Here is a 24,165-nt window from a genome sequence, read left to right on the forward strand (position 1 = left end):
TGTGTGGGGTGCATGCTGCAGGGTGCAGCTCTCTCATAAATTGGGGTGAGGAAGGGACAAGTTAAGGTTATATAATCTAGTCATTCAAGTGTAGGACTGGAGACCTGGGTTCAAATCCTGCCTCCACCAGACTCACCCCATGGTCTCAGCCCATCACTTCCTCACTACGTGTCCTAGTTTCCCCACCAGTGAATAGTTAACAAGGCGGGCTGTGTGGCAGAGTGCAGGGCATTCTGGCTGTTGGATACCGGTGGAAATCCCCAGCCATCCAGCATCCAAAGGGCTCACCTTTGCCCAGTAAGGCTGATTGAAATTTTGGCTCTGGCAGTGGCGGTTTGAGCTGTGTCAGTCTGAGGTGACCCCAGATTTACCCTGGGATAGGATCTGCCCCAGCAGATATTTTGTCTTTAGTTATTGTTAGACTTGTATTATCTCAGCTCTGGCTGTGGCTGGTGAGTGTCCCCACCCCTGCACAGGGCAAATGGAGATGCTGTGTACTGACACTGGGGGCCGTGATGCTACCTGGGCCTGTGAGAGGTGGGGTGGGGTACCAGGAGATGGGCTGCCATGGTGACGTCACCACAGGCGGGTGCTCAGTTCAGCATATGAGTGGCCCTGTCTGTCTGGACACTGTGGAATATAGAGGAGCTGAATCAGCCCCAGGGGAGTCTTTGGGCAGCAGAACTACAGCCCCGTGAGGCTGCTGCTGTTGGCTCTGGCCAGGCATGATCATCGGGGCGCATACAGAGAGGGAGCCCAGGAAGGGGCAAAGGGCAGTTTAGTCTCCTGACCAGTTTTGCCCTTTGCCCCGCGGCTGGGAGCCGCTCAGACTGAGGGCTGGCCTGGCCTGTCATGGAGGGGAATTAACCCCAGCGGCTCATTTCACATTTTGGGTATCAGTGAGCTGCTATGGCTGCGACTTCCACTCACTACCAGCTTGGACCCAGGGCCCCAGACGTGAAAGCAAAGTGCCTGTTCCCCACACAACAGGCCCTGGGCTGAGCTGGGACGAAACGGGAAATGGTTCCCTCCGGGGGAGAAGCCCCAGGTCTCCTTCCCCCAATGTACTGCATCAGTTCATCCCCCCCGCCCCACAGACTGTGTGGAGTAAGCATTCCCTGGAGAGAAAGACTCTGTGTCCCATTCTCCATCCCATGAGTCAGCCATTCCCCCATGCCTGGGGCTGGATCAGAACTGGTGACCTCCAGAGAGGAACCCCGCAGTGTCCCATTCCCAGCCACCCTGAACCAAACAGTCTGCCACACTGGGACTGAATGGCAGCCAGAGCAAACTATATGGAACAAGCACCATCCCTGAGTGTTTCTTCCCTTGGGTGTTTGCAGACTCAGGCATCTCAGAAGTGGCTCAGCTCCGATTGGTGAATGGTTCGAGTCACTGCGCTGGGAGAGTCGAGGTGCTTTACAACCAGGTGTGGGGAACCGTGTGTGATGACAACTGGGACATAACTGATGCTGGAGTCGTGTGCAGGCAGTTGGACTGTGGGACGGCATTATCAGCCCCAGGAGGGGCTCGATTTGGGCGAGGATCAGACCGTATCTGGCTGGATGACGTCAACTGCGCAGGGACAGAAAATGCCCTCTCTGATTGCGGGGCTCGGCCTTGGGGAACGAATAACTGTAACCACGGAGAAGATGCCGGTGTTGTGTGCTCAGGTAACCTTCATCTACCACTCTGCCTGTTTCAGGGAGCAGGCTGGGAAGCACATTACGGGGCGTTGTCCTCTCACAGCCAGTACTGACCCCAGCATGGTGCTTGAGGCCTGTGCTTCAGGGAGCAATATGGGGGTTCCAGTAGAGAGCTGTCTCCTCTCCGTCTCTGCTGACCCTAATTAGCCTGTGTTGCTCTTTGGGCCTGTGCTGCAGGGAGCAGTGTGGGGGCTCAGTAGGGGATGCTCACGCTCTCCCCTTGATGTCAGTGCTGGCCCCAAAGAAGGCCTGTGCTGCAGGTAGGGGTGTGTCAGTAGGGATCTGTCATAGGTTTCACCCGCACTCTGAACTTTAGGATACAGATGTGGGGACCTGCATGAGAACCCCTAAGCTTAATTACCAGCTTAGATCTGGTTGCTGATTGACTCAGCCGAAGGGATTGCCATGGCGCAGGTGACAAGCTTCACTTCAACACCTCTGAGCATCATATTCTACATTTTACATCTCTCATCAAGTATGTCCGATAGAAACATCTTATTCCCATTAAGTCGACCAGCGGGCTGCTGGCTCTTGGTAGAGACCTCACATGCCATGTTTGGTGAGCTATTGTGCATATATCTCACCCAGGGGATCGCCATATAACTATAGGCATTCCTGTGCACTCTGCCATTTGGCATCTAGTTATCTGTGGGCAGACTCCTCTGTGGCAGAATGGGACCTTGGGAGCACCCCAGTATGTTGCTAAGGGTCTGTACTGCAGGGAGCTGGTTCGGGGTCACAGTAAGTGTCGCTCTTCTCATGGTGTCAGTTCTGACCCCATTTCCCCCATGCAGTTCTACAGGCCTGTGCTGCATGGGAGCAGGATGGGGACTCTTTTGGGGGTGATCTCATATATGACCTTATATGAGTGTGTCAATTTAACAAAGAAATTTATATGTACCAGGCTTGTTATCCCAAGGGGAATCTCTCACATGCTTCAAACCAAACGCGCTGCTTCAGGTAGAATAAATAAACCAATTTATTAACCATAAAGATAGATTAAGTGATTATAAGTCAAAGCACAACAAGTCAGATTTGGTCAAATGAAATAAAAGAAAAACCCATTCTAAGCTGATTTGGACACTTTCAATGCCCTTACAAACTTAGATGCTTCTCACCACAGGCTGGCTGGTTGCTCTTGAGCCAGGCTCCCCCCTTTGATCAGCGCTTCAGTCGCTTGCTGGTGGTGGTGTCTGTAGATGTAGGTGGAAGAGAGAGGAAGAGCCTGGCAAACATCTCTCCCTTTTATCATGTTCTTTCTTCTCTCTTGGCTTTGCCCCCACCCCCGCCTTCAGAGTCAGGTGAGCATTACCTTATCGCAGTCCCAAACTAACCAAAGAAAGGAGGGTGACTCATTCAAGAGTCCAACACATCCTTTTGTTGCTGCTTAGGCCAGTGTACTTTGTTCCTGTGAGGCTGGGCTGGGTTTGTCCCATGCATGCCATGATGAGACGTGAACTGCCCCTCTGCTCTTAGAGAGTTTTTGCCTGGGCTTATTTTAAGCCATGACGATACATTTTCAGCCTCATAACTATATACATGAAATTATAACCTATAACATTACTGCAACAACAATTACTATAACATCACTATAAGAACAATCCTCGGTGCATCATGAGCCTTCCGAAGACACCCAGCATGACAAACTTTACATTGGAAACCACACAGTCCTTTTATAAGGATGAACATGGGGGTGCTCCCCCGAGTACAGAGCGTCACAGGTACCTTCTTTGCATTTTGTCAAATCTGCAGTGAAGGTGTTCTTAAAATGAGCAACATTTGATGAGTCATCATCCGAGACTACTGTAACATGAAAGATATGGCAGAATGCAGGTAAAATACATAGCCGGAGATGCACAATTCTCCCCTAAGAATTTCAGTCACATATTACATTAACACCTTGCTTTTTTGACGAGCATCATGAATATGTTAGTATGTCGTCTGGAATAGTGGCCAAAGCATGAAGGAGCCTGGGAATGTTTAGCATATCTGGCACGTAAATACCTTGCAATGCCACCTACAAAAGTGCCATGCAAACGCCTCTTCTCACTTTCGGGTGACACTGCAAATAAGAAGCAGGCAGCATTATCTCCCGTAAATGTAAACAAACTGGTTTGTCTCAGCGATTGGCTGAACAAGAAGTAAGGCTGAGAGGATGTGTAGGCTCTATGTTTTCCATTGGTTGGGGTTTTTTTGAGCGCAATTATGTAACAAAAAAATTTCTACATTTGTAAATTGCACTTTCACAATAAAGAGATTGCACTGCAGTACTTGTATGAGGTGAATTGCAAAATACTATTTATTTTACCATTTTTACAGTGCAAGTATTTGTAATCCAAAATACAGTAAAAGCTGTTTTTTCCAGCATTTCACCAACCGGAAAGCTCTATATATTGGCATTTCTGATCTTCACTGAAATATCGGTTTATAATGCGGTTGGCACAGGCAGAGCCACCCAGAGGATTCAGGGGTCCGGGGCAAAGCAATTTTGGGGGGCCCTTCCATAAAAAAATGGCAATACTGTATTCTCATGGGAGCCCCTGCGGGGCCCGGGGCAAATTGCTCCACTTGCTCCCCGCCATACCCCCACGGGCGGCCCTGGGAAAAATAAACCTTCCACATCTTGGCACAAACCCAGTTTTGAGAAAACTTCTTGACAAGGTATCACTGGTTCTCAGCATCAGCTAGTGCTAAAAGGCAGTAAAGCTCATTAAAAGGGTTGGACAAATATTTTCAATCAAATTTTTTTTGGTTCGAAAAATAGGGGTTTTTAAAAAGCAGAAAAAAATCACGGACAATGTCTGCTTTCCTTCAAAATTTGTTGTGGTTTTTTAATTGAAAAGCTGAAATTAGTCTGCCAAAACCTGAACATGGTTTGGGGTTTCAGAAATGTTTGCTGCTTGCTTTGTTTGATTGTTTAAAGAAACAATAAAAAAATTCCGCTTAAAAAAAATCCAAAACTTTTGAACCACCTCAGCTTGTGACCAAACGCCTGAGCTCATCCAGTCAGAGATTTTTTTCAGGTTTCTGATACTCTGCTGGCTTCCTTGACTCATATCTGTCTCCATAATTTGGGGTTCATTTAGCTCAGAACATACTGGGTCAAACCAAATGTCCATCCAGCCCAGTATACTGTCATTTACAATGGCCAATTCCAAGTGTCCCAGAGGGCGTGAATCTAACAGGTAATAGACTCAGAGAATATTAGGGTTGGAAGGGACCTCAAGAGATCATCTAGTCCAACCCCCTGCTCAAAGCAGGGACAATCCCCAAATGGCCCCCTCAAGGATTGAATTTACAACCGTAATGATCAAGTGATCTCTCTCCTGCCATCCATCTCCACCCTCTGACACAGGCTAGGGACTCCATTCCTTACCCATCCTGGCTAATAGTCATTAATGGACTTCACCTCCATGTATTTATCTGTTTCCTAGAGACTGGCCCCATGAGGTCCCTCGCAAACTGGAGACGGTTACTGTGGGTTTGTCTTTAGTATGGCTTATGTACATACTCCACGAACTCAGGATTTGAGCTTGTTTTTTTGTTTTTTTTTGCCAACAGTGGCTGCTGATGAGGAGTTTCGCAAGGGAGTTCTCCAGGTGAAGGAGGAGCAAACACAGCATCCTTGGGGTAAGTTGAACTTACAAATGTAGAATGATTTACAAATAATAACTGCACAGCTTCTGGCATGGGGTATAACATTAGGGATCTATTATAGACCACGTGACCAGGACAGTGGTAGTGATGATGAAATGCTAAGGGAAATTAGAGAGGCTATGAAAATTAAGAACTTATTAATAGTGGGGGATTTCATTAAATTTGAATTATCCTAACAAAAGATTTTACTTTATTCATATCTCTTTTATATTTCTCACCAGCTCTGACACCCCCCCTGTAAATTCGAATACCCCCACAATTTCAATTTCTGGGGAAACCACTGAGAGGGAGGGAGGAAGGTGGGAGGCTGTGCACTGCAAGACAGCTGATTGCTACGGGCAGGAGGCTGGGGGAGTAGGGGGAAGACGCTGATTCCTGGGGGCCACCGGCAGGCGGAAGGCACTGGGGGGGGGCAGGAGAGCTGATGGGTGGCTGCTAGCCTGTTTAATACCTGTATTAAACTGCTTGTTTAAAATTGTTTATAACGTATATAATGTCTTTTATCTGGAAAAAAATTTTTCCTGGAACTTAATCCCCCCTATTTACATTAATTCTTATCGGGAAATTGGATTTTTTAAACATCGTTTTGCTTAAAGTCGCATTTTTCAGGACCATAATGACAACGTTAAGTGGGGAATTACAGTATTTTACATGCATCACCACCTAGTGGCTGAGCAGTATACTACAGCTTAGCAATTCATTAGACAGCATGTGGGGCTGTCAAACTCCAGGTTGTGGGGGAGCCAGGCGTGAGGGGAGCAGGGTGTGGGGGTCCTTCAGAGGTGGAGGCAGTGTGAAAGGAGGTGGCTTCGTTTGGAAGGGCTGGTGCAGTGTCACTGGTTCTGACGTCGCTCACCAGGTCTTGTCTTTTGCCGGCTACTTAGGACTCTTCTGCACTGGAAACATTACAGTGGCACGGTGGCAGCTCTGTAGCTACAGCACTTCTGTGTAGATGCGACAGATGCCGACAGGAGGGGCAGGAGGGTCAATCCACCTGTATGAGAGGCAGTAGATAGGTCACTGAAATATAACATGCAGCTGAGTCTTTTCTCTCAGTGCATCAAGAGATGTGAGGGGAGAGCTCACTCAGGCCACAGCTTACATCAGCCAATGTTTGGAGATCCCCATGGTGACCAGCCATGGATACAGAGACTTACCTCATTTCTTTGCTTTCTTCCAGCTTCCATGACAGGATTCCCCATGACAGGTAAATATAAACATAGGCAGAAGGTGTGGAGTCTGTCCGTATGTGTGGGGTGCATGCTGCAGGGTGCAGCTATCTCATAAATTGGGGTGAGGAAGGAATGAGTTAAGGTTATTTAATCTAGTAATTCAAATGTAGGACTGGAGACCTGGGTTCAAATCCTGCCCACACCAGACTCACCCCATGGTCTCAACCCGTCACTTCCTCACTACTCATGACCAGCCATGGAGACAGAGACTTACCTCATTTCTTTGCTTTCTTCCAGCTTCCATGACAGGATTCCCCATGACAGGTAAATACAAACATAGGCAGAGGGTGTGGAGTCTGTCCATATGTGTGGGAGCAGCAAAGAATCCTGTGGCACCTTATAGACTAACAGACGTTTTGCAGCATGAGCTTTCATGGGTGAATGCCCACTTCGTCGGAGTGGGCATTCACCCACGAAAGCTCATGCTGCAAAATGTCTGTTAGTCTATAAGGTGCCACAGGATTCTTTGCTGCTTTTACAGAACCAGACTAACACGGCTACCTCTCTGATACTTGACATATGTGTGGGGTGCATGCTGCAGGGTGCAGCTATCTCATAAATTGGGGTGAGGAAGGGATGAGTTAAGATTATTTAATCTAGTCATTCAAGTGTAGGACTGGAAACCTGGGTTCAACTCCTGCCTCCACCAGACTCACCGCATGGTCTCAGCCCATCACTTCCTCACTATATGTCCTAGTTTCCCCACAAGTTAATTGTTAACAAGGTGGGCTGTGTGGCAGAGTGCAGGGCATTCTGGCTGTTGGATACCGGTGGAAATCCCCAGCCATCCAGCATCTGAAGGGCTCACCCTTGCCCAGTAAGGCTGATTGAAATTTTGGCTCTGGCAGTGGCTGTTTGAGCTGTGCCACCTCACTGTTTACTTATTTTTCTAGATCATTTATGAATATGTTGAACAGTACTGGTCCCAGTACCAACCCCTCAGGGATACCACTATTTATCTCTCTCTATTCTGAAAAACTGATAATTTATTCCTACCCTTTGTTTCCCACCTTTTAACCAGATCTTGATCCATGAGAGGACTTTCCCCTTATCCCATGATGGCTTACTTTTCAAAAGTCAATTGAAATTAAATACATTTTTTAAAAAAAAATTATATAATGTTAGAAATCTAGACCTGTTATATGTTTTGGTATAATTTGTATTATCCTTATGTTAAATTTGCATTAGCCTAACAAAACATTTACTTTATTCATATCTCTTTTTTATATCTCATTGGCTCTGACACCCCCCCCATAAATTCGAACACCCTCCCTAATTTCAATTTCTGGGGAAACCACTGGGAGGGAGGAAGGGGGGAGGCTGTGCACCACAAGACAGCTGATTGCCACTGGCAGGAGGCGGGGGGAGTAGGGGAAAGGCGCTGATCCCTGGGGGCGGCCGGCACATGGGAGGCACTGGGGGGAGTAGGGGAGCTGATGGGGGGCTGCCAGCCTGTTTAATACCTGTATTAAATTGCTTGTTTAAAATTGTTTAAAATGTATATAATGCCTTTTGTCTGGCAAATAATTTTTTCCCTGGAACCTGATCCCCCCTATTTCCATTAATTCTTATGGGGAAATTGGATTCGCTTAACATTGTTTTGCTTAAAGTCACATTTTTCAGGACCAAAGCTACGTTAAGTGAGGAATTACTGTATTTTACACACATCACCACCTAGTGGCTGAGCAGTATAATACAGTTTAGCACTCCATTACAGAGCATGTGGGGCTGTCAAACTCCAGGTTTGGGGGGAGCCAGGCCTGAGGGGAGCAGGGTTCCTTCAGAGGTGCAGGCAGTGTGAAAGTAGGTGGCTCAGTTTGGAAGGGCTGGTGCAGTGTCACTGGTTCTGACGTCGCCCACCAGGACTTGTGTTTTGCCGGCTACTTAGGGCTCTTCTGCACTGGAAACATTACAGTGGCACAGTGGCAGCTCTGCAGCTCTGGCACTTCTGCGTAGATGTGACCGACGCTGACAGGAGAGGCAGGAGGGTCAGTCCACCTCCTTGAGAGGCAGTAGATAGGTCACTGAAATACAATATGCAGCTGAGTCTTTTCTCTCAGTGCATCGAGAGATGGCAGGTGAGAGCTCACTCAGGCCACGGCTTACGTCAGCCAATGTTTGGAGATTCCCAAGGTGTCCAGCCATAGAGACAGACACTTACCTCATCTCTTTGCTTTCTTTCAGCTTCCATGACAGGATTCCCCATGACAGGTAAATACAAACATAGGCATAGGGTGTGGATCTGTTTGTATGTGTGGGTTTGTCATAGGTTTATTCCCCACTTTGAACTTTAGCATTCACAAGATGGGGACCTGCATGGATTCCTCTAAACTAAATCCTAGTTTAGATCTGGTAAAAGCTGCCACCAACTAGAAATTCCAGTGTCTAGTACACTCTCTTTTCCCCCAAACTTTCCCTGGGGAACACAGATCCCAACTTCCTTGGATCTTAACACAAAGGGAAATAATCCATTCCTCCCCCCACCTCCTTCCCCCTCCCCTTGTCCTTGGGAGAGATACCTTGATTCAAATGCCTTGAATCAAACAAAGAGGGATTCACTTTTCCCCCTCCCCTTCCCCTGAAAATCCAAACAAGGGAAGAAATCACTCAGGTTCTAAAAGAAAAGATTTTATTAAAGAAAGAAAAAAGTACACTATCTCTGTATTACCAGGATGGAAAATATACAGGGTCTAGCTGTAAACCTGGAGAGACTTCCCACTCCCTCCTTTCTCAGAATAATCAATGTAACAGCAAACAGAAATAAAGATATTTCTTCAGCAAACACATAATTGCAAATGGAGAAATTAATTATAAGACTAATTCGCCTTTCTAATACTCACTATACTGAATAGAAGAAAATACTTCAGGAAACTTTGGAGAACTTGAAGAATATGTCTGGCCTCTCTTAAATCCAAAGAGAGAACAGCAATCCAAACAAAGGACACAGACAAAGCCTTCCCTCCACAGAGATTTGAAATTATCTTGTCCCTTGATTGGTCCTCTGGTCAGGTGTTCCTCAGGTTACTGAGCTTGTTAACCCTTTACAGGTAAAAGAGACCTTAACCCTTAACTATCTGTTTATGATAGGGGTGCATGCTGCAGTGTGCAGCTCTCTCATAAATTGGGGTAAGGAAGAGACAAGTTAAGGTTATTTAATCTAGTTATTCAAGTGTAGGACTGGAGACCTGGGTTCAAATCTCTGCCTCCACCAGACTCACCCCATGGTCTCAGCCCATCACTTCCTCACTACGTGTCCTAGTTTCCCCAACAGTGAATTGTTAACAAGGCGGGCTGTGTGGCAGAGTGCAGGGCATTCTGGCTGTTGGATACCGGTGGAAATCCCCAGGCATCCAGCATCCGAAGGGCTCACCCTTGCCCAGTAAGGCTGATTGAAATTTTGGCTCTGGCAGCGGCTGTTTGAGCTGTGTCAGTCTGAGGTGACCCCAGATTTACCCTGGGATAGGATCTGCCCAAACAGATATTTTGTCTTTAGTTATTGTTAGACTTGTATCATCACAGCTCTGGCTGTGGCTGGTGAGTGGCCCCACCCCTGCACAGGGCAAAGGGAGGTGCTGTGTACTGACACTGGGGGCCGTGATGCTACCTGGGCCTGTGAGAGGTGGGGGTGGGGTACCAGGGGATGGGCTGCCATGGTGACATCACCACACGCGGGTGCTCAGTTCAGCATATGAGTGGCCATGTCTGTCTGGACACTGTGGAATATAGAGGAGCTGAATCAGCCCCAGGGGAGTCTTTGGGAAGCAGAACTACAACCCGTGAGGCTGCTGCTGTTGGCACTGGCCAGGCAGGGTCATCGGGGTGCATACAGGGAGGAAGCCCAGGCAGGGGCAAACGGCAGTTCAGTCTCCTGACCAGTTTTTCCCATTTGCCCCTCGGCTGGGAGCCGCTCAGACTGAGGACTGGCTTGGCCTGCACCCACCTGTCCTGTCATGGAGGGGGATTAACCCCAGCAGCTCATTTCACATTTTGGGCATCAGAAAGCTGCAATGGCTGCAACTTCCACTCACTACCAGCTTGGACCCAGGGCCCCAGATGTGAAAGCCCAAGTGCCTGTTCCCCCCACACCAGCCACTGGGCTGAGCTGGTATGAAACGGGAAATGGTGCCCTCCGGGGAAGCAGCCTCAGGTCTCCTTCCCCCAATGTACTGCATCAGGTCATCCCCCTCGCACAGACTGTACCGGAGCCAGCATCCCCTGGAGAGAAAGACCCTGTGTCCCATTCTCCATCCCACGAGTCAGCTATTCCCCAATACTTGGGGCTGGATCAGAGCTGGTGACCTCCAGAGAGGAACCCCGCAGTGTCCCATTCCCAGCCTACCTGAACCAACCAGTCTGCCACACTGGGACTGAATGGCAGCCAGAGCAAACTATACGGAACAAGCACCATCCCTGAGTGTTTATTCCCTTGGGTGTTTGCAGACTCAGGCATCTCAGAAGTGGCTCAGCTCCGACTGGTGAATGGTTCGAGTCGCTGCACTGGGAGAGTCGAGGTGCTTCACAAACAGCAGTGGGGAACCGTGTGTGATGACAACTGGGATTTAACTGAGGCCGAAGTCGTGTGCAGGCAGCTGGGCTGTGGGACGGCGTTATCAGCCCCAGGAGGGGCTCGATTTGGGCGAGGATCTGACCCTATCTGGCTGGATGACGTCACCTGCACAGGGACAGAAGTTGCCCTCTCCAGTTGCGGGGCTCAGCCTTGGGGAGACAATAACTGTAACCACGGAGAAGATGCCGGTGTTGTGTGCTCAGGTAACCTTCATCTACCACCCTGCCTGTTTCAGGGAGCAGGCTGGGAAGCACATTACGGGGCGTTGTCCTCTCACAGCCAGTACTGACCCCAGCATGGCGCTTGGGGCCTATGCTTCAGAGAGCAATTTGGCGGGTCCCGTAGAGAGCCCTCTCCTCTCAGTCTGTGCTGACCCTAACTGCCCTGTGCTGAAGAGAGAGGTGTTGGGGCTCAGTAGGGGACATTCACACTTTCCTCTTGATGTCAGTGCTGGCCCCAAAGGGGGCCCGTGGTGCAGGTAGGGGTGAGTCAGTAGGGGGCTTTCTCCCTTTGCAGTTGTGCTGGCCCTAATGCCCTAGTGCGGTGCCATGCGCCCCTACAATGAGGAAGCCTTGTCTGTGCCCGCTGGGGGTCAGCTCCCCAACTCCTTTGGCCACAGGCCACACAAGATGTGCCCTCTAGGCCTTGTGGGGTGGAGGGTGACCTCTCTCCAGATTGGCAATAGGGACATTCACTCTTCGGCCCACCGAGAGTCCCTTTGTAGCATCCAGTCCCTGTCTCGCTGGGCATTCACAGCAGTCACAGATCTTCTGCTCCCAAAGGAACAGGGTCTCAAGGTGACCCGTTGCACCTCCCATCTCTGCCCCGATCAACACACAGCCCTAGATTCCTTCATATTCAAACCAAGGACAAATGATTTCACAGAGTGTAGCGATTCAAGGGGTAGCAAGGAGACGGGTTAGAAAAAAATGGTTCCATGGCCCATAAAATCATACCACGCTGACTAGAGCCTGGCCTTTGTCTTTCCAAATTCTCAGGCCCCGAATTGGCCCAGACAGTGAATATAGCCTGTCTCCACAGCTGTGCTTTGTTCTGTGTGCTGATTGGCTCAGCCGAAAAGGTTGCCATGGTGCAGGTGACAAGTTTCACTTCAGCACTTCTGGAGCCTCATATTCTACATTTTACATCTCTCTTCAACTACGTCCCATCCAAACATCTTGCCCCCATTAGGGTGACGAGTGGGATGCTGTCTCTTGGTAGAGACCTCACATAGCACCTCTAGTGAGCTATTGTGCATATATGTCATCCAGGGGATCCCGGTATAACACTAGGCAAACCTGTGCCCTCTACCAGTTGGAGTCTATTTATCTCTGGGCCAGACTCCTCTGAGGAACAATGGGGACCTGGGTAACTGTAGCTCCCACTGGTTGGTTTGGTGTCAATGGAGCTTGCAGCCGCTCACTCCAACTAAAAATCCAGGGCCAATTTCTCAAGAGTCCAGTTCCCAATCACAGTGTTCCGGCAGATTTGCATTTCAGGGAATTAGTCCTGAAGTTGTAACTTCCCCAAGAGCAGGACACAGGAGAAGCAATTCTTCCTCACTTCCTGCCCTACACAGCCTACATATTCCCTCTCCTGTTTCTCAGCTGTCCTGTCTTATCCCAGAAGTGGCTGCATGTCAGTGGGGGGAGTCTTCTTCTTCCGGGTATGTCACAAGTCGATATTTGTTGAACTCTATGTATCTATGAATACCAGCGCCAGGAGTGAGGGTGTAAATCTTCTTCCCAGAAGCTTCCTGCCATCAGTCCCGGGGGTCATCTTTTTAATTAAGTGCTCTAGTGGGAGCAGTAGGACAGACTGCCGTCCAGTCTGCCTAACTAGGTGAGAGCTGGCTGGGAGGGGAGTGGACAAACTTCAACATTGCCCAAGTGATTAGCCTGGTCAGTGATGGGGAGCCCTTGACAGGCAGTTGCTGTGTGCAGAGATCGGTCAGATCCGTTGGCGGGAGGTGCTACATCCTCCAGCCACACGAGAGGTCAGATGCACAGGAACCTCCCTGAGTGTTTATCCCCTTGGGTGTTTGCAGACACTGGCATCTCAGAAGTGGCTCAGCTCCGACTGGTGAATGGTTCGACTCGCTGCGCTGGGAGGGTCGAGGTGCTTTACAACCAGGTGTGGGGAACCGTGTGTGATGACAACTGGGACATAACTGATGCTGGAGTCGTGTGCAGACAGCTGGGCTGTGGGACGGCGTTATCAGCCCCAGGAGGGGCTCGATTTAGGCAAGGATCTGATCGTATCTGGCTGGATGGCGTCAACTGCACAGGGACAGAAAATGCCCTCTCTGATTGCGGGGCTCGGCCTTGGGGAACCCATAACTGTAACCACGGAGAAGATGCCGGTGTTGTGTGCTCAGGTAACCTTCATCTACCACCCTGCCTGTTTCAGGGAGCAGGGTGGGAAGCACATTACGGGGCATTGTTCTCTCACAGCCGGTAATGACCCCAGCATGGCGCTTGAGGCCTGTGCTTTCGGGGAGCAATATGGGGGTTGAAGTAGAGAGCTGTCTCCTCTCCGTCTCTGCTGACCCTAATTAGTCTGTGTTGCTCTTTGGGCCTGTGCTGCAGGGAGCAGTGTGGGGGCTCAGTAGGGGATGCTCACGCTCTCCCCTTGATGTCAGTGCTGGCCCCAAAGGGCGCCTGTGCTGCAGGTAGGGGTGTGTCAGTAGGGGTCTGTCATAGGTTTCACCCGCACTCTGAACTTTAGGATACAGATGTGGGGACCTGCATGAGAACACCTAAGCTTAATTACCAACTTAGATCTGGTTGCTGCCACCACCCAAATAGTTTAAAACAGCTGTTTATGAGTCATTTGGGAAACTCTGTCTCCCCCACCACCCCTCCAAAATCTCTCCCTCCCAAGTACCGTAACCCTTCCCTGGGTAACCTTGAGAGTCTTCTCCACCAATTTCCTGGTGAACACCAATCCAAACCCCTTGGATCTTAAAACAAGGAAAAAATCAATCAGGTTCTTAAAAAGAAAGGTGAAAAGAAAACCTCTGGGAGAGAGCATACAAGCTTCTCTCACAAACAACAGATTGAAAACACAGAGAATGTTCCCCTGGGCAAAACCTTAGCTACACAAAAGAAATCCCAATTTGATTATCCCTCTAATGTACAAGACAACTCACACAAAAAAATAAACATAAACCTATTTATTTCTTCTCTAATACTCACTACCCCGGGTGATTCCTTGATCTTTTTCACTCCGGCACAGAATTTTAATGGACTCTGAGACAAAGGAAAACTTCCCTCCTTCCTCTTGAAAAATCTTGTCCCCCCATTGGTTCCTCTGGTCAGGTGTCAGCTAGGCTAGGTGAACTTCGTAACCCTTTACAGGTCAAAGAGGCATTAACCCTTAACTGTCTGTATATGACAGGGGCTCTCTCTCTTTGCAGTTGTGCTTGCCCTAATGCCCTAGTGCGGTGCCATGGGACCCTAGCATGAGGAAGCCTTGTCTGTGCCCACTGGGGGTCAGCTCCCCGACTCCCTCGGCGACACTCTAGGCCTTGTGGGGTTGGGGGTGATCTCTCTCCAAGTTGGCAATAGGGACACTTCACCCTTCGGCCCTCCGAGAGTCCCTTTGCGGCATCCAGTCTCTGCCTCGCTGGGCCTTCAGAGCAGTCACAGATCTTCTGTTCCGAAAGGAACAAGGTCCCAAGGTGACCCGTTCCACCTCCGATCTCTGCCCCGATCAATGCACAGCCCTAGATCCCTTCATAGTCACACCAAGGACCAGTGATTTCACAGAGTGTAGCGATTCGAGGGGCAGCAAGGAGACGGGTTGTAAAGAAATTGTTCCTTGGCCAATAAAATCATACCACGCTGACTATAGCCTAGACTCATTGAACGAGATACTTTTCTGTCTGGTAGAGCAACGCTCACCCCACAGTCCTTCCAGGGTTTTACTCCAGGCCTGGCTGTGACTTCCTGTTCCTGAGACAAACACTGTCAGCCGCCTCCTGGGTGAAAGGGAGCTCTTGTCCCCTCTCTTCTTTCTTTGTAGGTACAGACCATTGTCTCTTCCCAGAGGGGGGTCAATCTTGAGAGACTTCTGTTGAGGGTCCTTTGTTTTTGTAAATTCTCATGTCCCAACTGAGCCAAGACAGTGAATATTGCCTGTCTCCACAGCTGTGCTTTGTTCTATGTGCTGATTGACTCAGCCGAAGGGATTGCCATGGCGCAGGTGACAAGCTTCACTTCAACACCTCTGAGCCTCATATTCTACATTTTACATCTCTCATCAGCTATGTCCGATACAAACATCTTGTTCCCATTAGGTCGACCAGTGGGCTGCTGGCTCTTGGTAGATACCTCACATGCCACGTTTGTTGAGCTATTGTGCATATATCTCACCCAGGGGATTGCCATATAACTCTAGGCATCCCTGTGCCCTCTACCAGTTGGCATCTAGTTATCTGTGGGCAGACTCCTCTGTGGCAGAATGGGACCTTGGGAGCACCCCAGTATGGTGCTAAGGGTGTGTACTGCAGGGAGCTGGTTCGGGGTCACAGTAAGTGTCGCTCTTCTCATGGTGTCAGTTCTGACCCCATTTCTCCCATGCAGTTGTACAGGCCTGTGCTGCAGGGAGCAGGATGGGGGCTCTTTTGGGGGTGATCTCCCCTCACAGTCAGGGCTGTCCTCAGTACCTCAGCTCAGTACTTAGGATCTGTGCTGCAGGGAGCAGTACGTGAGAGACCCTCCCTATCGCTGATCGCTCTGATCCCTCTGCCCCACTACAGCACAATGGGGTGCTGGGTAACCGGAGATCCCATTTGTGGGATTTGGGGTTGAATGGTTCCTGCAGCCACTGAGGGATCCCTTTATGATGTGTGGGGTTCTTTTCCCCATCACTCCGGGTGATCTACATCTCAGCTAATTACCCCTGAACCTGTAATATGCCCAACTGCTGTGACTAGAGACACGTTCTTCCTCACTTCCTCTTCTACACTCCCTTCCCTTTTGGGGGGAGGGATAGCTCAGTGGTTTGAGCATTAACCTGCTAAACCCAGGGTTGTGAATTCAATCCTTGAGGGAGCCACTTAGAGATCTTGGGCAAAAATTGGTTCTGCTAGTGAATGCAGGGGGCTGGACTCAATGACCTTTCAAGGTCCCTTTCAGTTCTAGGAGATTGTTATATCTCCAATCATTATTAATTTTTTTATTACAGAGCCCATGAGTTTCTGTTCTCTGTCCCTCATCTACTCTGTTCCACCCCACAGGTGGCTGCATGGTAGTGGTGGGGAGTAGGGCTGTCAAGTTATTTAAAAAATTGTCATTAATTGTGAGATAAAAATTGTTCATGATTAATTGCACAAGTAATCGCCCCTTTACACAATAATAGAATACAATTTATTTCAATTTTTGGGATGTTTTCTACATTTTGAAATACATTGCTTTCAAATACAATTCAGAATACAAAGTGTACAGTGCTCACTTTATATTTATTTTTTATTACAAATATTTGCACTGTAAAAAAGAAACACAAGAAATAGTATTTTCAATTCACTTTATGCAAGTACTGTTGTGCCAGCTCTTTATCTGGAAAGTTGAACTTACAAATGTAGAATGATTTACAAACAATAACTGCACAGCCGCTGGCATGGAAGCTGCTCCTTGGATTGTGCAACCGAATGACACTAGCCAATATCTCCGGTCCCAGGCACTATCCTAGGAACCTCCATTTTGCAGTGTCCAGTTATGCCCACTGGACACTGAGACCTTATATGAGTGTGTCAATTTAACAAAGAAATTGATATGTACCAGGCTTGTTATCCCAAGGGGAATCTCTGACACACTTCAAACCAAACGCGCTGCTTCAGGTAGAATAAACAAACCAATTTATTAACCATAAAGATAGATTAAGTGATTATAAGTCAAAGCACAACAAGTCAGATTTGGTCAAATGAAATAAAAGAAAAACCCATTCTAAGCTGATCTGGACACTTTCAATGCCCTTACAAACTTAGATGCTTCTCACCACAGACTGGCTGGTTGCTCTTGAGCCAGGCTCTCCCCTTTGATCAGCGCTTCAGTCACTTGCTGCTGGTGGTGTCTGTAGATGTAGGTGGAAGAGAGAGGAAGAGCCTGGCAAACATCTCTCCCTTTTATCATGTTCTTTCTTCACTCTTGGCTTTGCCCCCACCCCCGCCTTCAGAGTCAGGTGAGCATTACCTTATCGCAGTCTCAAACTGACCAAAGGAAGGAGGGTGACTCCTTCGAGAGTCCAACACATCCTTTTTTTGCTGCTTAGGCCAGCGTCCTTTGTTCCTGTGAGGCTGGACTGGGTTTGTCCCATGCATGCCTTGATGAGACGTGAACTGCCCCTCTGCTCTTAGAGAGTTTTTGCCTGGGCTTATTTTAAGCCATGACGATACATTTTCAGCCTCATAACTATATACATGAAATTATAACCTATAAGATTACTGCAACAACGATTACTATAACATCACTATAAGAACAATCCTCGGTGCATCATGAGCCTTCCGAAGACACCCAGCATGACAAACTTTACATTGGAAACCACACAGTCCTTTTATAAGGATGAACATGGGGGTGCTCCCCCAAGGTACAGAGCGTCACAGGTACCTTCTTTGCATTTTGTGAAATCTGCAGTGAAGGTGTTCTTAAAATGAGCAATATTTGCTGAGTCATCATCCTAGACTACTGTAACATGAAAGATATGGCAGAATGCAGGTAAAATACATAGCAGGAGATGCACAATTCTCCCCTAAAAATTTCAGTCACAAATTACATTAACACCTTGCTTTTTTGACGAGCATCATGAATATGTTAGTATGTCGTCTGGAATGGTGGCCAAAGCATGAAGGAGTCTGGGAATGTTTAACATATCTGGCAAGTAAATACCTTGCAATGCCACCTATAAAAGTGCCATGCAAACGCCTCTTCTCACTTTCGGGTGACACTGCAAATAAGAAGCAGGCAGCATTATCTCCCGTAAATGTAAACAAACTGGTTTGTCTGAGCGATTGGCTGAACAAGAAGCAAGACTGAGAGGATGTGTAGGCTCTAAGTTTTCCATTGGTTGGGGTTTTTTTGAGTGCAATTATGTAACAAAAAAATTTCTACGTTTGTCAATTGCACTTTCACAATAAAGAGATTGCACTGTATGAGGTGAATTGCAAAATACTATTTCTTTTACCATTTTTACAGTGCAAGTATTTGTAATCCAAAATACAGTAAAAGCTGTTTTTTCCAGCACTTCACCAACCGGAAAGCTCTATATATTGGCATTTCTGATCTTCACTGAAATACCGGTTTATAGTTCGGTTGGCGCAGGCAGAGCCGCCCAGAGGATTCAGGGGGCCTAGGGCAAAGCAATTTCGGGAGCCGCTTCCATGAAAAAAATGGCAATACTATATTCTCATGCGGGGCCCGGGGCAAATTGCTCCACTTGCTCCCCCCCACACCCCCACGGGCGGCCCTGGGAAAAATAAACCTTCCACATCTTGGCACAAACCCAGTTTTGAGAAAACTTCTTGACAAGGTAACACTGGTTCTCAGCATCAGCTAGTGCTAAAAGGCACTAAAGCTCATTAAAAGGGTTGGACAAATATTTTCCATCAAAATTTTTTTTGGTTCGAAAACTAGGGGTTTTTAAAAAGCAGAAAAAAATATTTGCTGCTTGCTTTGTTTGATTGTTTAAAGAAACAATAAAAAAACTCTGCTTAAAAAAATCCAAAACTTTTGAACCACCTCAGCTTGTCACCAAACTCCTGAGCTCATCCATTCAGAGATTTTTTTCAGGTTTCTTATACTCTGCTGGCTTCCTTGACTCATATCTGTCTCCATAACTTTGGGTTCATTTAGCTCAGAACATACTGGGTCAAACCAAAGGTCCATCCAGCCCAGTATCCTGTCTATTGACAATGGCCAATGCCAAGTGTCCCAGAGAGAGTGAATCTAACAGGTAATAGACTCAAAGAATATTAGGGTTGGAAGGGACCTCAAGAGATCATCTAGTCCAACCCCCTGCTCAAAGCAGAGCCAATCCACAAATGGCCCCCTCAAGGATTGAATTTACAACCATAATGATGAAGTGATCTCTCTCCTGCCATCCATCTCCACCCTCTGACAGAGGCTAGGGACTCCATTCCTTACCCATCCTGGCTAATAGTCATTAATGGACTTAACCTCCATGTGTTTATCTGTTCCTGGAGACTGGCTCCATGGGGTCCCTCGCAAACTGGAGACGGTTACTGTGGGTTTGTCTTTAGTATGGCTTATGTACATACTCCACGAACTCAGCATTTGAGCTTTTTTTTTTGTTTTTTTTTGCGAACAGGGGCTGCTAACGAGGAGTTTCGCAAGAGAGTTCTCCAGGTGAAGGAGGAGCAAACACAGCATCCTTGGGGTAAGTTGAACTTACAAATGTAGAATGATTTACAAATAATAACTGCACAGCTTCTGGCATGGGGTATAACATTAGGTATCTATTATCGACCACCTGACCAGGACAGTGATAGTGATGATGAAATGCTAAGGGAAATTAGAGAGGCTATCAAAATTAAGAACTTATTAATAGTGGGGGATTTCAATTATCCCCATATTGACTGGGGACATTTCACTTCAGGACGAAATGCAGAGATAAAATTTCTCAATACTTTTAATGACTGCTTCATGGAGCAGCTGGTATGGGAACCCACAAGGGGAGAGGCAACACTAGATTTAATCGTGATTGGAGCTGAGGAGCTGGTCCAAGTGGTAACTATAGCAGGACCGCTTGGAAATAGTGACCATAATACAATAGCATTCAACATCCCTGTGGTGGGAAGAACATCTCAACAGCAGTTGAGATGGCACTGTGGCATTTAATTTCATAAGGGGGAACTATGCAAAAATGAGGGGGTTAGTTAAACAAAAGTTAAAAGGTACAGTGAGTAAAGTGAAATCTCTGCAAGCTGCATGGGCGCTTATTAAAGACACCATAATAGAGGCCCAACTTCAGTGTATACCCCAAATTAAGAAACACAGTAAAAGAACTAAAAAGCAGCCACCGTGGCTTAAGAACCCTGTAAAAGAAGCAGTGAGAGATAAAAAGACTTCCTTTAAAAATTGGAAGTCAAATCCTAGCGAGGCATAGAAAGGAGCATAAAGACTGCCAAAGTAAGTGCAAGAGTGTAATAAGAAAAGCCAAAGAGGAGTTTGAAGAACAAATAGCCAAAAACTTCAAAGGTAATAACAAAATGTTTTTTAAGTAAATCAGAAGCAGGAAGCCTGCTAAACAACCAGTGGGGCCCCTTGATGTTCGAGATACAAAATGAGCACTTCAAGATGATAAAGTCATTGCGGAGAATCTAAATGGATTATTTGCTTCAGACTTCACGGCTGAGGATGTTAGGGAGATTCCCAAACCTGAGCCGGCTTTTGTAGGGGACAAATCTGAGGAACTGTCACAGACTGAAGTGTCCCTAAAGGAGGTTTTGGAATTAATTGATAAACTCAACATTAACAAGTCACCGGGACCAGATGGCATTCACCCAAGAGTTCTGACAGAACTCAAATGTGAAGTTGCAGAACTATTAACTAAGGTTTGTAAACTGTCCTTTAAATCAGCTTCTGTACCCAATGACTGGAAGTTAGCTAATGTAACGCCAATATTTAAAAAAGGGCTCTAGAGGTGATCCCGGCAATTACAGATCGGTAAGTCTAACGTCGGTACCGGGCAAAATAGTTGAAACAATAGTTAAGAATCAAATTGCCAGACACGTAGAAAAACATAAACTGTTGAGCAATAGTCAACCTGGTTTCTGTAAAGAGAAATCGTGTCTTACTAATCTATTCGAGTTCTTTGAAGGGGTCATGTGGACAAGGGGGATCCAGTGGATGCAGTGTACTTAGATTTCCAGAAAGCCTTTGACAAGGTCCCTCACCAAAGGCTGTTATGTAAATTAAGTTGTCATGGGATAAAAGGGAAGGTCCTTTCATGGACTGAGAACTGGTTAAAAGACAGGGAACAAAGGATAGGAATGAATGGTAAATTCTCAGAATGGAGAGGGGTAACTAGTGGTGTTCCCCAAGCGTCAGTCCTAGGACCAATCCTATTCAATTTATTCATAAATGATCTGGAGAAAGGGGTAAACAGTGAGGTTACAAAGTTTGCAGATGACACTGTCATAGGTTTATTTCCCACTTTGAACTTTAGCATCCAAAAGATGGGGACCTGCATGGATCCTTCTAAACTTAAATCCTAGTTGAGATCTGGTAGTGCTGCCACCAACCAAAAATATAGTGTTTTGGTACACTTTCTGTTCCCCCAAAACTTTCCCTGGGGAACACAGATCCAAACTCCTTGGATCTTAACACAAGGAGAAATTAACCATTCCCCCCTCCTTTCCCCTCCCTGACTTTCCCCTCCCTGGGTTGCCTTCAGAGTCTCCACACTGATTCAAACTCCTTGAATCTAAAACAAAGAGGGATTCACCTTCCCCCCGGCCTCTTCCCCCCACCTATCCCTGGTGAATCTGATTAATCCCCTGGGGTCTCAAACAAGGGAAAAATCAAACAGGTTCTTAAAAAGAAAAGCTTTTAATTAAAGAAAGAAAAAGTAAAAATTATCTCTGTAAAATCAGGATGGAAATGCTTACAGGGTATACAGCTTATAAAAACTAGAGGGACTCTAGCATAAGTACAAGTACAGCAAAGAGGTAAAATATTGTTCCAGCAAACACACATTTGCAAATACAGAAATCAATCAAAAGACTAATCCTCCTTTTCTAATAGTCACTATATTGAATAGAAGAGAATATTTCAGGAAGCTTGGAGAGCCTGGATATACGTCTGGCCTCTTAATCCCAAGAGAGAACCACCCCCAAAACAAAGAACCCAAACAAAGGCTTCCCTCCACCGAGGTTTGAAAGTATCTTCTCCCCTGATTGGTCCTCTGGTCAGGTGTTTGCCAGGTTCACTGAGCTTGTTAACCCTTAACTATCTGTTTATGACACGCCCCCCCCCCCAAATCGCAGACAGTGGGGGAACCACACTGGCGGTGATTTTTTCCTAGAACTTTAAAATAAACAGATTAATAAAACACATGCACCGTTACATATACTACTAATTATGTAAACTACAAGATTTTTCACATTTCAAGAACACTTTTTAACTATTTGATTCTGGGAAACTTTCACGAGAGAGTGCATCAGCTACTTTGTTAGAAGCTCCTGAAATGTGTTGAATTTTAAAATCAAAATCCTGGAGAGCTAAACTCCCTCGGAGAAGTTTTTTGTTGTTTTCCTTGGCAGTATGAAGCCACTTTAGTGCAGCATGGTCGGTTTGTAGCTGTAAGCGCCGTCCCCAAACGTATGGGCGTAGCTTTTCCAGGGCATACACAATGGCGTAGCATTCTTTTTCATTGATGGACCAGTGGCTTTCCCCTCTCAGACAGTTCCTTGCTGAGAAACACGACAGGATGGAAGTTTTGATCCGGTCTTTCCTGCATTAAAACTGCTCCCACACCACGCTCAGATGCATCGGTGGTTACTAGGAAGGGTTTGTCAAAGTCCGGGGCCTTTAGCACAGGGTCAGACATGAGCGTCGCCTTAAGCTGGGTAAAGGCTTTCTGACACTCATCAGTCCACTTAACTGCATTTGGCTGGGTCTTTTTGGTTAGGTCAGTTAGTGGGGCAGCGATTGGGCTGTAGTGTGGTACAAATCGCCTTGTATACCCGGCCAAGCCTAAGAAGGATTGGACCTGTTTCTTTGACCTTGGGACAGGCCACTTTTGGATAGCATCCACCTTGGCCTGTAGGGGAGTTATCATTCCTTGACCCACCTGGTGTTCAAGGTAAGTCACTCTGTTTTGTCCTATTTGACACTTTTTGGCCTTAACAGTTAGTCCTGCCTGCCTGATGCACTCAAAGACCTTTTCCAGGTGTTCTAGGTGTTTGGGCCATGAATCAGAAAAAGTGGCCACATCATCGAGGTAGGCAACTGCTTATTCTCCCAATCCTGCTAGTAGACCATCTACCAGCCTTTGGAAGGTGACGGGTGCATTTCGCAGTCCGAAAGGAAGCACATTAAATTCATACACCCCTGCATGGGTGACGAAGGTTGACTTTTCTATGGCGGGTTCATCTAGCGGTACTTGCCAGTCCCCCTTGGATAAGTCCAATGTAGAGATGAACTGGGCACGTCCCAATTTCTCCAATAGCTCATCGGTGCATGGCATTGGATAGTTGTCGGGACGAGTTACAGCATTTAGCTTACGGTAGTCCACGCAAAAGCGTATTTCCCCATCTGGTTTGGGATCTAGAACCACTGGAGAAGCCCATGCACTGGTAGAGGAGCGGATGATACCCATCTGTAGCATGTTTTGGATCTCCCATTCTATAGAAACTTGGGCATGAGGAGACACCCGGTAGGGGCGAAGCGAGTGCACAGCTCCTTGATCTGCTGTCGCTGCAGACGTCCAAGGGTCGCGGAGAGGTTCACCTCTTCCACGCCACCGTCACTTTTTCCTTCATAGTAGACACCTTCAGGCCACTCAGCATCATCTCCTCCCTGGGCTGTAAACTGACAAACCTGTAATTCTCTGGAATAAAAGGGCTTTAGAGAATTAACATGGTACACTTTAGGCTTTAGGGTTGAGGTGGGGAATGTTATGAAATAGTTGACTGCCCTAGGCGCTCTTGGACCGTGAATGGCCCTTTCCATGACGCTTCCATCTTATGGGCCTGTAGCGCCTTTAAGACCATAACCTGGTCCCCTACTTTGAAGGAACGCTGTCTAGTATGTCTATCATACCAGGCCTTTTGCTCCTCCTGAGCATCCTTTAGGTTTTCTTTAGCAAGGGCTAAAGAGTGTCGGAGGGTGCTTTGTAGGTTGCTTACAAAGTCTAGAATGTTAGTTTCTGGAGAAGGCGTAAACCCCTCCCATTGCTGCTTCACCACCTTTAATGGCCCCTTAACCTCGTGGCCATACACAAGCTCGAATGGTGAAAACCCTAAACTGAGATGTGGTACAGC

The 24,165-nt window shown here is 47.3% G+C and overlaps 1 protein-coding gene across 1 annotated transcript in view; it reads left to right on the plus strand.

The window, feature by feature from the left end:
- Positions 1–24,165, plus strand: part of LOC120388133 — a 736,578-nt gene that overhangs the window by 316,181 nt on the left and 396,232 nt on the right. Inside the window, 7 exon segments of the mRNA XM_039509761.1 lie at positions 1,344–1,673; positions 5,268–5,336; positions 6,833–6,859; positions 8,780–8,806; positions 11,036–11,365; positions 13,210–13,539; positions 19,488–19,556. Coding sequence (XP_039365695.1) covers positions 1,344–1,673; positions 5,268–5,336; positions 6,833–6,859; positions 8,780–8,806; positions 11,036–11,365; positions 13,210–13,539; positions 19,488–19,556 — 1,182 coding nt within the window.

The sequence above is a fragment of the Mauremys reevesii genome, linkage group 22 (assembly GCF_016161935.1).
Source record: "Mauremys reevesii isolate NIE-2019 linkage group 22, ASM1616193v1, whole genome shotgun sequence".
Taxonomy (NCBI): domain Eukaryota; kingdom Metazoa; phylum Chordata; order Testudines; family Geoemydidae; genus Mauremys; species Mauremys reevesii.